We start from the raw sequence: 14,739 nt of genomic DNA, 5'->3' as shown, positions 1-14,739 counted from the left end.
CTCCCCCCCTCCCCCCGGAATGGCCGGCAAAAACGCAATGGCTGTCATCGAACCTCTTCTCCTCATCATCTTCGTCGGGTGTCGCTCAAAGTACCGCGAGGAACTTAGAAGCTTCCGCATTCGCGCAGCACGCGATTTCCCAGCGGTAGCGGCGGTCGAAAGTTGTTGATCACCTGTAACGAGACAGTAAGAAAAAAAAATAGTACAAGGTACTAGGAAAAAACCGTGCTAGTTCGCAGAGTCACGAGACACGTGCGCAGGTGGGTACACCCGGAGCGTTGCCTCCGGGTCGAAGTAAATTTAATGCGTATTTTACGAATACTAGGCAACGTTACAAAGCGTACTGCCGGCACTGCGGGCATATTCTTGTGTCCCGATTTGCAGACATGCATACGAGACGTAATGAAGCTGGTAAAGAATTCCGGAACGAACCAATTGACGATCGCCGGTAGAAAAAAAAAAAGTGCCGAACAAAATCACGAGGATATAAATGAGGTAAAGGTAACACGTGAATTATCTGCGAAGCGCGTGGCAGCGAACGATATGACGTAATTCTGCATAGTGATGATGACGCGGGTCAAAGGTTGAAAGAAAGAAAGAAAAAGTACATCTCGCCTTACCGCGCCATGATTTTCGTGGCAGGGACATTCAGCGCCCCGCGGAAACTTGCGGAGATTGCGAAAGATGTTCAGCTGATGATGAGACACCTCGATGTACTTCTTGAACAGGATCCAGGTGACGCTCTCGTTGCAGGGCGGCGTCGTAAGCGAGCCCAAGTACGTCCAGTAGCCGTTGTCGTCTGTCGAATCATTAATGGGGAAAAAACGAACTGATAAGCTTGTATATAGATTGAAAGAAAATTTTCGAATGAATTCGTTTGCGTACGAATTAAGAGAACCGTGCGAATTCGATCGACAATATTGACACGCTCGTTTAACACGCCTTCGTGACAACTTCGATAATCAACGAACCGGGCTCTCGAGTCGATGGACAGTTTACACAGTTGACAGGGTATAATACGATTGAGTCAATAATTTTTCGAGGTCCCACGTGACCTCGGAGTTAAAATTAAAGAAGCCATCAACGACGCTCGCGGACAAATTTTCGATAATATCGCGAAGCGAATAATCCTTTGTGAAAATAGTCTTAATCTCTTCGTAACGCGTACAGCAGGATGTTGTAGGGCGACAATTGTATTTACGCGCCGAATTTATTCCAGATGCCAGCGCATTCGTGTCCTCCCACTTGGTAGAAATTTTAGTAGCTTCGCGAAGGGAAAAGTCTTGCTCTTCCCCTTTTGCCTGTGGGCATTGAATACGGAAGCAGCAGGTATTTATGGCAAATAATATAGAAATCGCTTATTAGGACGTTACTCTATTAGATTTCTTTTTCCATCACTCTCTTAGGTATTTGGGCCATTGTCCCGTGGTCAACACAGAATTATTTTCAGCGGATTGGCCTTCATTAGAAAAATATCGCACGGAAAGGCACGAGGTGTTACATCTTGGAATCTACTTGGTTACCGCTGACTTAGAACGATCATGTCTATAAAAGAATAGTCACCACGAAACTTCAGTCATTATAATATTTGATATAGTGTGCGTGCGTTAATGAAATTCGATAATTTGTTTTAAATCGTATTTATCTAAATTGTACTCGCTCGGTTTATATCCGCCAATCTTCGATTATGCATTGTCGCTCGTGGGTTTGAAGCGCGTAGCAGTGTCTTTGATATTATCGTGTTTTATTATTATTGTCTAATCGAATAAATGTTATATTACAATGTGGCTGTTATTGTACAAGCATCTGAGATTTTTCATCGGGTATACGTAATTTCTTAATGACAGCTAGCAGTTCGCTTAAACGCTCTACTGCGCGACGAGCTATATACGTAGCGTGTATATATGTATATATATATCCCTAGCAAAGCAAGCTTTTACTGATTACTGGTATAGTAAGTATCGCACGAAGCGCCATTATATCGTTGATACCTGAAAGCACCATTCTGCGAAGGCGACGACGTTATTTGCCGTATAGAAATGACAGTTTCATTAGGATCGTGGGATTCCCGTATCAGTGATCTTAAGAAAATTTGGTCCCAAGGTGGTAATACCAACCTTGGTAGTCTCCCTTGTGTTCAGGATGCATGATTCGGTCGGCCCAACGCATGCATGGATTCACGCATCTTTGCGTCCCGGCACGTCCTCCGCGTACTGTTGTTTCAAACAATATGGCAAAACACGCACACACGACAAATGGGTTAGTACTTTTGCTTATTCAATTAGTAGCGTATACATTAATAGTAGAGCTTATGTTCAAGCGATACGTACCCACGCATATATAGAAAGAAAAAGAAAAAAAAAAAAAAAAAAAAAAAAAAAAAAAAAAAAAAAAAAAAAAAAAAACGTAATCAAATGAAAAATATTTTTAATCAGTTAACAGGGAGAAAAAAATAATTAAAAATTTTAATTTAGCATATACGCAAAGATACCATTAATTCGTGGAAGACTATACGTGGGTTCGGATAGTATCGGTATCTTTATAGATTAAATATAGAAAATATATAGAAAAGCATCGATGCAAATCAAATGGAAAATATCACGTGATTTAACAAGGACTTTTGACATTTTGACTTTGTTCTTTTGGTCGAACATGCACAAAGATATCCTCGGCACTGAAGTACTTGAGATATCAGTAGATTTTATTAGTTACAACATTAATATCAACATTCAGGAAGTATCACGCTTAAAATTTTACAAGCTGGCGATTAGTGTTGTAAATTATCGTAACTACTCACAAACTCAAGCGTCATTAAAATAAAAACGCCGAAGAGTTACTATGTTTTGTTAATCGTCAAAGCGCAGTCAATGTACAAGGAAAGAGACTATAAGACACGTATGGTAAATAATGAAATATCGGACTCACCGGGAAGAAGCTTGCTGGGATCGATGTTCTCCACGATATCAACCACCTCGTCCTTATGAGAGACGTATGGCAACAGTCGTGCGATCTTATCCATCTCCTCGTGGGTTTTGCCCACCTGAAAAAAAAAAGTTCGAAATTTGTCGAAAAAAAAAAAAAAGTTTACATCAGTCACAAAATCCTAATCAATGATTGGTACCCAATAACGAGATCATAAAAAATCAATAAGAACAGTTCGTTAGGCAATCAGACACAAAACGGCACCTCGTTTACAGAATCAAATCTGAGTAAATGTTTGTTTCCCTATAGTATAAGGCTTCACGCTTGTTTTCGTTTATTCTGCACGAACAAGATGTATAAGCGCTGTGCAAGCTGTAATATCAGTCTGAGTTAGCTGTACTCGAAGAGACGTACTCGTGTACCGGTATGAAGCACGTGACGTTTTATACCGTTACAGCTGTTTGCGTCTACTCGGCTTAATCACGGTATACTTGGAGTCTAATAACACAGGAAACATCGGCGTTACTTTAAGGCGTTTCCCGTTTTCAGAACTGAGACTCGATTAGGGAAGGATTTTAGTGCATTTCTAACGTGGTGCATTTTGACCCTGAGGCAACCGAAGCTAATCGATCGAATGCGTTCTGGGTTAATTGTGTTTTTGTACTGTCGAGCGTGGAATTGAAGTCCGATTGATCTCCTGCGATTCGAGTAATCGCTCGGGTCGTGAATCATCGACGTAAACGAGCACGAGAAAAGCACTGGTAGTAAATGTCAGGGATCCTATGAAACGGAGCATTGACGATCGATTCGGTATACCTCGATCCTATGGTTCACGGTTCGACTTGTTTTCGAGTTTCGCGAGTGATCAAGGTCTGCGCCCATTGTTGTGGATGAATCATGCAAAGATCGTTGCGAGTGGACAATAGTCGGTTACGCGGAGCCACGTGACAAAAACGTATCAAGAACGACGGAGCCACGTGTGCGAAATTGGTCGTTACGATGATGATGCCGGTTTTGTCGCGAAAAGCGGGGATAATCGATCGCGCGAGAAATACGAGAAACCCAAAAAAAAATATATCACACAGTGAGGAAAATTACGTAATAATCTACCGTCGCGCAGTGTCACTTTTTATATCACGGATAATTAATGATATTCCATTGAGTCAATTCTCTCAACAGCGTCGCAGACACTTCCGGCACGAAAAGAGATTCTTGTATTTTGATCGATGGAAAATTTAACCAACGCCCAAAAATTGCGTTGCCGTTTCCGGATACGAGTCTAATTTTGAAATCTTTAACGGCAGGTACTCGTTTCGAGATTGAACATTGATCCATGCGCATGGGTAATGCAGATAATTTTCAATGACGATTCCTATTCACGTATTGCGTCATCGTGGCTTACGCAATCGTCAATCAGCTGATCGAACTCACTCCTGGGGATTCTGCTTAGGGCTTATCACTTATGCAAAAGCATATACGAGCAGCCACTGAGTGAATTGCATCCATATAAGAAACTGCTGACATTCCGTTGATATGTATTTACATTGTCTCAAGTTCACTCGATACAAGCCGATCAGTTTAGTAACAGCTGACCAATCTGAAGTTACGTATGGGATTTCACTAACTTTTAGGAATACTCCCAGTACAGCCAATCCATCGGACGCCTTTGCAGCTTCGGCGAAAGTCTTGTACTTGCTGGTGTTCCAGTGTACCAGATGCAGCTGAAATCAGAAAATCGACGAGAACATTTAACAACCGTCAGCTCTTTCGCATGGGCACAATTATCAACGTTATTCCATTTGCTACTCAATTGAGCTCTTAAGGACCTACGTCGTAAGCCATGAGAAAACTTTTTGTTCTCGCGCAAAACAACTAAACCGTTATCGACGTCCTATTGATCGACATTACAGCGTTTCGCACTGATTTCTATTCGTTCGATAATACGTTCCTGACCGAAAGTCTAAGATTTCATTAATTCCCATATCACCGTGTACGCCTTATACGACCAGGAAGAGAGCGCAGTACATTCGATCGGTGGCATCTCGGGATACCAAGAAACTCATAAATAACTTGTGAAATTATTCGAGCTTCGTGATCTTGATTAATTCTGCAGAATGGCGGACAATGACGATTAATGAAGAATTTATATGAAACGATACAGGAAAACTCGATGAAATCATAAAAATACTGTTCGATGCATACCAGTGATGACGTACGAGGGAAAAAGCCCTTGGCGATTGCCAATTGACTCGTTAATAGGCCTCTTAATTGCTTAAACCGCTCCTAATTAATATCCAGTTCGAACTGAACTTGAGCGGATATCAAATCTCTTGTCTTTATCTATTTGCCAATCGTGACGGAATGCGAAGTATTCGTCGTCTGTAGATTGACACCTCTTACGCGATAAAAATTCTTAAAAAACGAATAATAAGTAAACTTGATAATTTTTTAGTATCAATCCTTACAAGCTGTAGGTACGTCATGCCGAAACTGGTAAAAACCGGATATTTCTTTAATACGATTTACACTTCCCCCCTAACCCCCTCCTACTAATCGTCAAGCATCCAGCTAATAATGTTCCGAGTCTGTAACATTCTTATTGTTTACCTTAGCAATGAGAATGTTCGTTCCAATATGGTCATCGAACAATCGCGAAATTTCAAGCTAACTCGTGCGACGCAGCCTTGAGGCTACCCGCGATAGTGCTAACAGGAAGAGTTTACAAATGGAAAAGCCGCAAAGTAACACCGTGTATATTTAATAACGTCGAGCATAAGCGAACGTCAAATACAGAAAGGAAAACTGTGGGCGTCTGCAAATCGTTTGAATGTCACGTAGAGCCCAAGGAATTTCGTCAAGTTGCAAAGCCAACGTAAGACTCGAGCTCTTCTATCCTCCGACTGGTTATGTCCTAAGCTTTGGAACAAGAGGAGAGATCATCGCTTAAACAATCGTCACATTATTCATGCTCCACGTGACTGTACTACCACGTTGCTCGCAGCTGTGCGAAACGAGCCATTAATCGTCAGCAAAGACAACGCAGTTTAAAAGTCCTATACAAGAGAACACGAACGCATCTGGTTTCGCGACTAGACCATTACAATAGGGTTTAATGCTGGAGGTACGCAGACATGTTGGATTGCAATAGTCTGATGCTGAATATGTGCTAATTCCAGGCTAACTTAATTGTCAAATAATTTATTACGAATATGATTGCGATTAATGATTAGGCCAGCTGAGAAAACGAAACGATCGACTGACTGTTCGTTAAATAAATTAGATACGCTTAACCTATCTAATATACGTATAATCAAAATATTTACTCAACTCATTAAACCCACGCACGAAATTAAAAAAAATACTTATAACCAGTCACGAGACACGACGCATGTATGACTTCTCGATTAGTCAAAAACAATGATTGCGAGCATCGTGACTATCGTGCCTGAGGGAAAATACTTAAAAATGTTGTTTATTCGCGAAAAAAAATTGCCATAAAATATCTGACATCGACTACTAACCTCGCCTGCGAATGCTTCACCGTCCACTGTGTGCTCGGAACCTCTGGAGTCACTGCATCCCCAGTGACAATGATATTGTTCCAGCTTGTAGACATCGTCCATGAGAGGACCTCCAGTAAGGACTGTAAACAAAGATTACGTAACTATTTAGTACATTCCAACCTTGTGTTCGTGACCATTCTAAATAATTGATTTTACGGATGATAAACCATTACGTAAATTACGACTTATGTAATTCTTTTCATTGTGCGCCACCTTGTGCAATTATTCCTACGCGAACCTGAGAATTAAACAATAGTCTACGCATATTTCGACAACAGACGAAAGTCAATGCTTTCGAGAATTGCAGCTTCGGATGCATACTAACGATACGGTGTACGTAATGCCACGTTGCAGAGTACTCTCTAGTACAGGATACACTCGATTAGCCATTATAGACTACGGGGGCTATAACGAGTACGGACTATATACACAACCTCTAATGCATTACATGCGACAGCCATGGATATAAACATCTACAAATCCTATAAAATTCTTGTGCGTCTTTACATCTGGAGGTCGGAAGATCACGAGCGCTTATAAAATTTTAACATATGACAATTATGTCAAGAAAGTCAGGCAGGTTAATGTCACGCTGGCTATATAAATCTTACTTCTAGTTGACCTCGTATCAAGTGTTCCGAATGTCGCTGACAAACAATGACTTCCGGCAAACACTTAACGCGAAACGTCAATACGACCGATGAAAAGGATTTTTAAAATGATTTTACATATCCAGCTAGAAAATTTCGAAATATCCTAACGCTTCGTACCACCAATTACCGTATGCGTAATTAACATAATTTACAATTCCACACATGGCATCGTACCTATTACCCCCTCTGTCTATCGCGTAGTTTCCCAAATTTAATTACCGCCACGTTTTTTCAAAAAAAAAATTCCTCAGAGCCCTCCTGAGTCGTTTCGGCGTCCACAAGGAGGCGGTATCGCAAATTTTATGGAACACTGATCTATCCGCGCAATTGAAAAGTCAACGAACTTTTGCCCTATACTTACAGGTGCCTTCACCGTCGGTATCTATGCGCCAGCAATAACCAGGATTCACGAGTTTTCGTGAAGCAGTCGCGGCATACTTCCAACGCAAGGGTTTGCTACTTAGAGCCTCGTGGTCGGATTCTGCACGGTCGGTTTCGATGTTCACCGGACTCTGCCTGGAACCCGCCGCCATTGGGAATTTCTCCACCCATGTGCTGGGTCCTGTAATCACAAAATAAAAAAAAAGCATTAAATCAATCGTCGGTATAAATAACCTTCCAATTTCATCCTTATCGGACTACTTGACCATTACGGGTAATGGAACCTGCGATTACGGTTGCTCATACGAGCACTGGAAATTAGTTTGGAATGCCGAGTTATCGCGAAGTTTCATAACATAATTTCTAAGACGTATATCCGCATCGTGAGTCATGCTAACGAACTCATTACACGCTCCCAGTGTTCAAGTCGTCTATTATTGGTTAACACTGAACGATACATAAGATTCACGCGTATAACGAGTGAGACGTATACGCGAATTCGTACGCTGAGACGACCTTGACAATATTAGCGACGTTCAGTGAATAAAATATGTGAACTCGCGAAGCATATGTAGCCCAGCATTATATTATTCGTCACTAGAATCCTACGGTGAGAAACGAACTTTTTTTTAAATATTCAGTTAATTGTAATAGTCGCGCCATAAGCGGCAGGGTTAGAGGGAGGTTCTATCTGGATAGAGAACAGACTATTATCTGAGAGAGATGTCACGTGCTTCTGACTGTAACAATTTTATCAGAATTTATGTCCCCGGCATTGTTTGCAGTTCGCTTTGAACTAGAAGATGTGTCATGAGAAACCACGAGCACGTGGTTCGTATAAATTGCGAAAAAATTTTGCATGTTAAATAAACAATACTTTTTAACAAACCGTACGAGATACCGTGTCAGCATATATGTCGTCGTTGACTTATCAGGCATATCCACTTGCGCGTAACATTAAACTCACGTGAATGAACATGCTATTTTCAAAATTATATTTTTTTTTTATTTTGCTAAGTAAAGCGACTTTCGGTAGATTCGAGAGCGAAAAAAATATAGTACACGTTTTTGATTTCTTAAAAATACAGTTACGATTGACCTTTGCCCTCGTCATCCTTGGATACCGGAAGTGTCTATGCAGCGGGCACCTTCCGTGCGGCTAATAAGGAAACTGAAAAGTAGGATAACGCGTAACATTGTCGAAGGACATTGAGGAGCGCGTAGGACTAGCGCGAGATAAATTATTCATGCATTTAATTTAATCGAATCGGTACGACGATTTCCAGTCCCCTTCCTGCGTCGCTTAAAAGCTCGTAGTTAACTTATCAGAGTAATAACAGAGACATTTTTCAAAACGGAAATGTATTCGGTTGATTAACTCTTTGCGCTTGATTTATGGGTTATTGCGATCAGCTGATCGTGAGTCAACTTTCGCAAGGCTGGGCGTGTGCCTTCGACAAATTATTGACCTTGGGTCCGCTACACGTGTTTATCATTCCATTCCGGATAGCACCGTTAACATTAAACTTGAAAAATTACATTGTTCGCACGAAAATTGGCAAGGTTTTATATTCACCTCGAACGCTTTATAAATTTATGCATAAAAGATAACTTTTTCGTCGGAAGTATATATCCGATATCGCTTAACCCGTCAATTCCGGGACGCTCGACCTTACCGACCGGCCAAGAGAAATGAGAATTATGACCTCCCTTCGTATATAAAGACCTCGTTATACTAGTCTGGAAACTTTGCGATTACGAAGGTCCGAGACAGCGTCCCGTTTGGTGGGAAGCTCAACGGATGCTCAAAGTACAAGCATAAATCAGGTGAAGCCATTTGTTCTGTATCGAGGTCGAAAATACTCGTAACCTCGGTAAAACGTACTTGCGAAAAATGCCCGGAGGTCGGTGCAGTCGACCAAGTATAAAAATTCCGCGCGATAACTTAATTGTCAAGAGATAATGGAATTTTCAGTCTAAATATAATTACGTAACCGTGCGTGCCTCGATCTACCAAAACCTATATCGTATGCATGCATCACGGATTCCCTATCGAGGCACGATGTGATTATTAATTCCGAAGACCCGTTGATAGCGAAGCAAGAGAGACACGTGGCAAAACTGACGTACGCTAATGTAATGCGATTAATTTTTATTCCTCGTAAATAGTCAGCGACTGCAATGCGCGTCACTTGAGCGAAGTGCATCCTTACGTTTCGTGGCCTTATCATTCTGGTGCGCTCGTTCGCGCGAGATCTTTCGATTAATTAAGACGCCACGTAGTTGTGCATCTGATTCCTGGGTACACAATATCCAAGACGACTACCAAACGTTATATACCTAGCATGCTCTTGATCAAACATTTGTCACGTGTCTCTTCCTTTCTATCGAGGTCGCATCTGCGAAGATCCATCCGCGAATGTGTCTTCTGCAAACGTCCGTCTGAGACAGCCGGACTATTCAAATGCATAGGAGGATGATTGATTAATTGGTTTGCAAGAAAAAATATATCGAGACGATCACAATCCTTGCTTACTGCTATGGAATCCTTCGATAGTTTGATAAGGATTAAATATGCAATTAAAATATCAGTGACGCAATAAGAGTTTATTATTGTTAACGAGAAGACTTGATTATCATACGAAGATGCACAGCGGAAGCTACTTACAGGCTCGAGAAACTCTATCGGCTCGATCGACCATTCATAAGCTACATTCCTGCAACGGATATCCGATGCACGTAATCTCACGTTTGGCACGAGCGTTTGCAACGGTGCTGCTCGACTTTTCATTTGGAGTAAATTTGTACGTATTTGGTGCGTTAATGGTTGTCGAAGTGATTATTTGTCTTAGTCGTCATATAATAGGAAAAAAAAGAGAGGTCCTTACGATAGGAATGACTATCGTGTTTCATGCGATGCCTCTCACTTTCGTCTCGCACAACTTCTAGCAAAGCTATAACACACCCTTGGCGTTCTTAGCCTAGAGCGCATAAAGCGTTTTTATGGTTTAATCGATTATACGGGTGTGCGTTAACGAAGTCTTGAAATAATCCTACTGCAATATTTTGTCATTTTTCTTATTTGTGAGAATTTAAAAATTATCAAGTCGATGTATGTTACTTTTTCGATTATCAGATTTATGGATATGTATTTGGCACATGGTTGCAATATACCTCGTTAATTCGCGAGTATGATGAATTACAATTAGATGACTTTGGACATCGATCATGACGGATTAAAGCAAATTCTTGTCAAGTATCTTAAAAGTATATGACATGGATATTTTAAATTTATCGTGTGTTTATCGTGCTTATCAATTTCATATTACGATATTATACAAACGATTTCCTTAGATTTGTTATCCGCGCGAATTAAATGTCACTTTATCATAGTCACCCGTCAATTTCGAAGCAATTAATACTAGTCCCTGAATGATGACTGTAATAAATTGGCACTTTCTTTCTGTCAAAGCGGACTAATCAGACTTTGTACATGTCCATCTTTTATCAAGTCGCAAGAGTAGTCTCTTAGATCCCGTCAAATTTAACGACGTCCTCAGTATAATGATAGAAATTAATACGAAATTTATGATCGAGTTCGTTAAGATCAAATAAATGCACGTTCATTGACATTGATATACCAGAATCTGAAGAAGTCAGAAGTCTGTGATAGTGAAATACGGTACCAGCCACCTACGTGAACCTGGCACCCGACTTAAAAATCTTATAATTTTCAAAACGCGATTCGATTGTACCCCGTTTGTACCACTTTAATTTTCGTTAGTACCTCAAAGAATTCGAAATTACAGGAGGGTCAAAAAACCGCTAGCACCCAACTTGGAGTAATTTAAATTCATCCCTGCAAACAGAATTTAAATTACTCCAAGTTGGGTGCTAACGGTTTTTTGACCCTCCTGTAATTTCGCATTCTTTGAGGTACTAACGAAAATTAAAGTGGTAAAAACAGGTACAAACGGGGTACAATCGAATCGCGTTTTGAAAATTATAATATTTTTAAGTCGGGTGCCAGGTTCACATAGGTGTACCAGCCAATCCAAAAACATGTGATAAATACAAAGCCGAATAACACCCAACAAAGTCACTCGAAAGCAAACAATAAATTAATAATGTCATTTGCTTGTCTATCTCGTGTCTGAAAATTATCCTATGATATATTATACATGGATTATGGGATCAGACAGTAACTGATTGTGAGTCACAGCAGAAAGATTTATCTAATTTTTACACACAATACAGCGCGAGCAAGGGTACTTGTACAATACATAATTTCAATATATAGAGTCGCGAACGTACTGCAAACAATACCCATGTCAAATTTACTTCTACAGATTTTCAATGATATTCACTTAGGCCAAAGTCGTATATACATGATATATAAAAGCGTGACAAGCACGATCTCTATGCCAAGAGAGAATATGCCACTGGCAATAAGTTCAATGTCAATAACGCCATTCAATTTGACGCAACCAATCATTTTCCGGAACATAACCTATATAGATATAAGAAAGCGTTTAACGGAACTTACCGTACACGCGTGCGCTACTCTATACAATTTTTCTAGGCTTTCACAGTTGAATACCAATTTTATGAATTTACAGTACAGACTGTATCACCTTTTTTTTTTGTCGAGACCGTGCATTAATTGTTATACCGCAATTGGTATCCTGATCTTACATTCTAACCTCATTTACTATAAACAAGGTACTGATTTCTGTAAAATCGTATCACGTAATTCAACCAGCAATTTGGTCCTTCCAATCAAGCTCGGCCAAGGGCCATTGTCAGGAGCCTTGTTTACCATCAAGGCAATAATTTTTCCACACTTATTAGTCACACAAGAATTCCTGGGTAACGTGAGAATCGTATACGGTTATTATTACCGTGGAAACAAAACAAATCCGCACGGCGAGCATTAATGACAAAACCTAATACGACTTGATAATTCTAAAAATGTATGTTTTGTCAAAATGAAAAGAAAAGGATATAATAATAGTATCTACGTAAAGGTACGTGACTTTACGGAAAATAAGTCGCAGCCGTGTTTCGCGTCACGTAGATTCCCAAGATTCCAGATGCCGTTCAAAAATTATATAAACAATACATTAAATCAAATATGGAATTGTGTAAACTAGGTAGATGCACCTTATGTACGCGTCTGCACATCCGGTGGTCGTCATGTGTCTATAAGAGACACGTGACATCCTGTAACTAATTTAAGCCACGACCACACCTAACAGATACACGCCTGGCTTATATGGTTTTCGAAGGCTTGGCTAATCGATAGCTACGTAAAATCTTTTTTGTGGTGCAACTGAAAATGGTTCTCCAAGCTCTAGTTAAAAATTTGTGTTCTGTAAGATCAGGGCGCATCTAGGTCCCCACTGGTCTCAATAGAGGCCTAGCTAGATTTTCACAATGTAATTTCCACTTTGGTAGCTGTTGCCATACAAAGTTTAGAATACTTCACATTTAGCCAATCTAACTCGATGCTTCCACTTTCTAGACTTTACCTGACACACGGAAGAGTTTTGGTTCCGGTCATGCAAACATGTAAGGTTTCCAGATTATACGAGCCCTGTTTCATTATTCATTTAAAATCAATAATTGTTTCTATCCAACGTTACGAAACACGTTCTAGCCTCTCGTTCAAGTCCAAACGGCTGATCTATACTCAGTTAGGCTAGGAGCCATGGCCTCCGGGGTCTTGGGCCTCGATGCAAAAGTTCCAGGGCGGGATCCACGGAAAAAAACATTAGTAGCCGTGAGCTGCTCGCTACAGGACGTTGACCCCGATTTTGCAATACGTCAAAGTTTTACGGATCTTCCTGATACTGCGCACCCTCGCAAACCCACGGACATGCGTATAAGTCTTGCAAGAGACAAACTGCAGAGTCACGTCCAGTGATATTAATTGCTAATTAAGGAATTATCGTTAAAACTCACGAAATAGTCGTTAGGTAATCGTGAATGGTGAGATCTTTTCGAAGAATACGATGGGCGTGATTTCCGTTTGAGAACCACTTGTTGGAGCGAAACGTGGAAGACGGTGAAAGTATAAAGGATTGTCATTTCGTCGCCTCGTAAACAAAACTAAACATCCACATTACAGTCACTTCCAATTAAGTACAAATTAAATGAGTTTACGAGTCTCCTGGGTTCTGTCATTAGACTAGCGATCCCATGGTCGTTCTGTAAGCCTTGTTGTTTTTTAATAAATAGCGGACGTATGGGCGAGTTCAAAAGCTAACATTATTTTCCGAAATAGAAAGCTGACTGAGCTCGGAATGGTGCAAGAGACGATTTAAAAATTCAAAAAAAAAAAAAAGAATAATTCATCCGTATCTTTCGGCCAGACACCGTGGAAATAATGGTATGAATTTTTCTTTTCCTCTCGGAGCAGGTAGAAAGGAGAAATTCTTTCGTTCTCGATCACGTCACACGAAGACGTTCCTAAAGACGCTAAAACGTATTTGTCATTCGTGTGCAAAAATATGTAAATCACTGGACACCTGGGTCTTCTATATTTGGCAATGTACCAGTAAGGAGGCTGCTTGTTGTCAGTGTGACGAGCGTGCATGCATGACGAACGTATATTAACCGGAATGAACTGGTTATAGCTACTAGTATGAACATTGGCCTCGTAAGTATTCGAAATAAAAAAAAACTTCTCTTCGACTTCTTCTCTTTCAATGGAGCTATCCTGGCAGCCATTAGTAACATACGCAAGCAAGATGGCGACGATTGCAAAAGTACACATGCTAAAAGCGAATTATTTCCAATCGTGTAAGGACATTGTAGATATTAAAAACTTTAAATGAAGCAGTACAAATATTAATTTGAGTAAACTATAAAAATTTTCTTATATTTACAATGAAGTGTCAATTGACCTATGTCACGTGGTGAAATCTAGATACACGTAGGTTGAACGTAATGAGAGTTCACAAAGTTATACTATTTTTATATTTGAAACCACATCTCCTATGGATAATATGGTAGATTTCCTCGAATTTTATTAATAGCAGTAAATTCCCCAACAGCGTCTTGTTTTTCCTTGTTATTTTCAAAAAAAAAGCTGATCTTCACGCGTTTCATGTTTTTTTTTAAATATTAATCTCATCGCGAAGTCATTAAAAAAAACTTCGATCGAATTTGTACAGATTTATACTTTATTTAAAAAAAAAAAAAAAAAAAAAAAAAAA

The 14,739-nt window shown here is 40.1% G+C and overlaps 1 protein-coding gene across 3 annotated transcripts in view; it reads right to left on the bottom strand.

Annotated features, from left to right (window-relative positions):
- Positions 1–14,739, bottom strand: part of LOC107269087 (carbonic anhydrase 2) — an 18,650-nt gene that overhangs the window by 1,296 nt on the left and 2,615 nt on the right. Inside the window, exons 2-8 of one of the 3 annotated variants that reach the window (XM_015742554.2) lie at positions 7,500–7,700; positions 6,444–6,565; positions 4,548–4,643; positions 2,926–3,040; positions 2,118–2,213; positions 621–799; positions 1–173 (exon numbers count right to left, since the gene is read on the bottom strand). In XM_015742554.2, coding sequence (XP_015598040.1) covers positions 105–173; positions 621–799; positions 2,118–2,213; positions 2,926–3,040; positions 4,548–4,643; positions 6,444–6,565; positions 7,500–7,700 — 878 coding nt within the window. In that variant the 3' untranslated portion in view covers positions 1–104. The remainder of the gene's footprint in view (positions 174–620; positions 800–2,117; positions 2,214–2,925; positions 3,041–4,547; positions 4,644–6,443; positions 6,566–7,499; positions 7,701–14,739) is intronic. The other 2 variants (XM_025086328.1, XM_015742555.2) reach the window with 2 other exon arrangements.

Source organism: Cephus cinctus, unplaced genomic scaffold, assembly GCF_000341935.2.
Source record: "Cephus cinctus unplaced genomic scaffold, Ccin1 Ccin1_scaffold0597, whole genome shotgun sequence".
Classification (NCBI taxonomy): domain Eukaryota; kingdom Metazoa; phylum Arthropoda; class Insecta; order Hymenoptera; family Cephidae; genus Cephus; species Cephus cinctus.
This window is presented reverse-complemented; position numbering and strand designations above follow the sequence as displayed.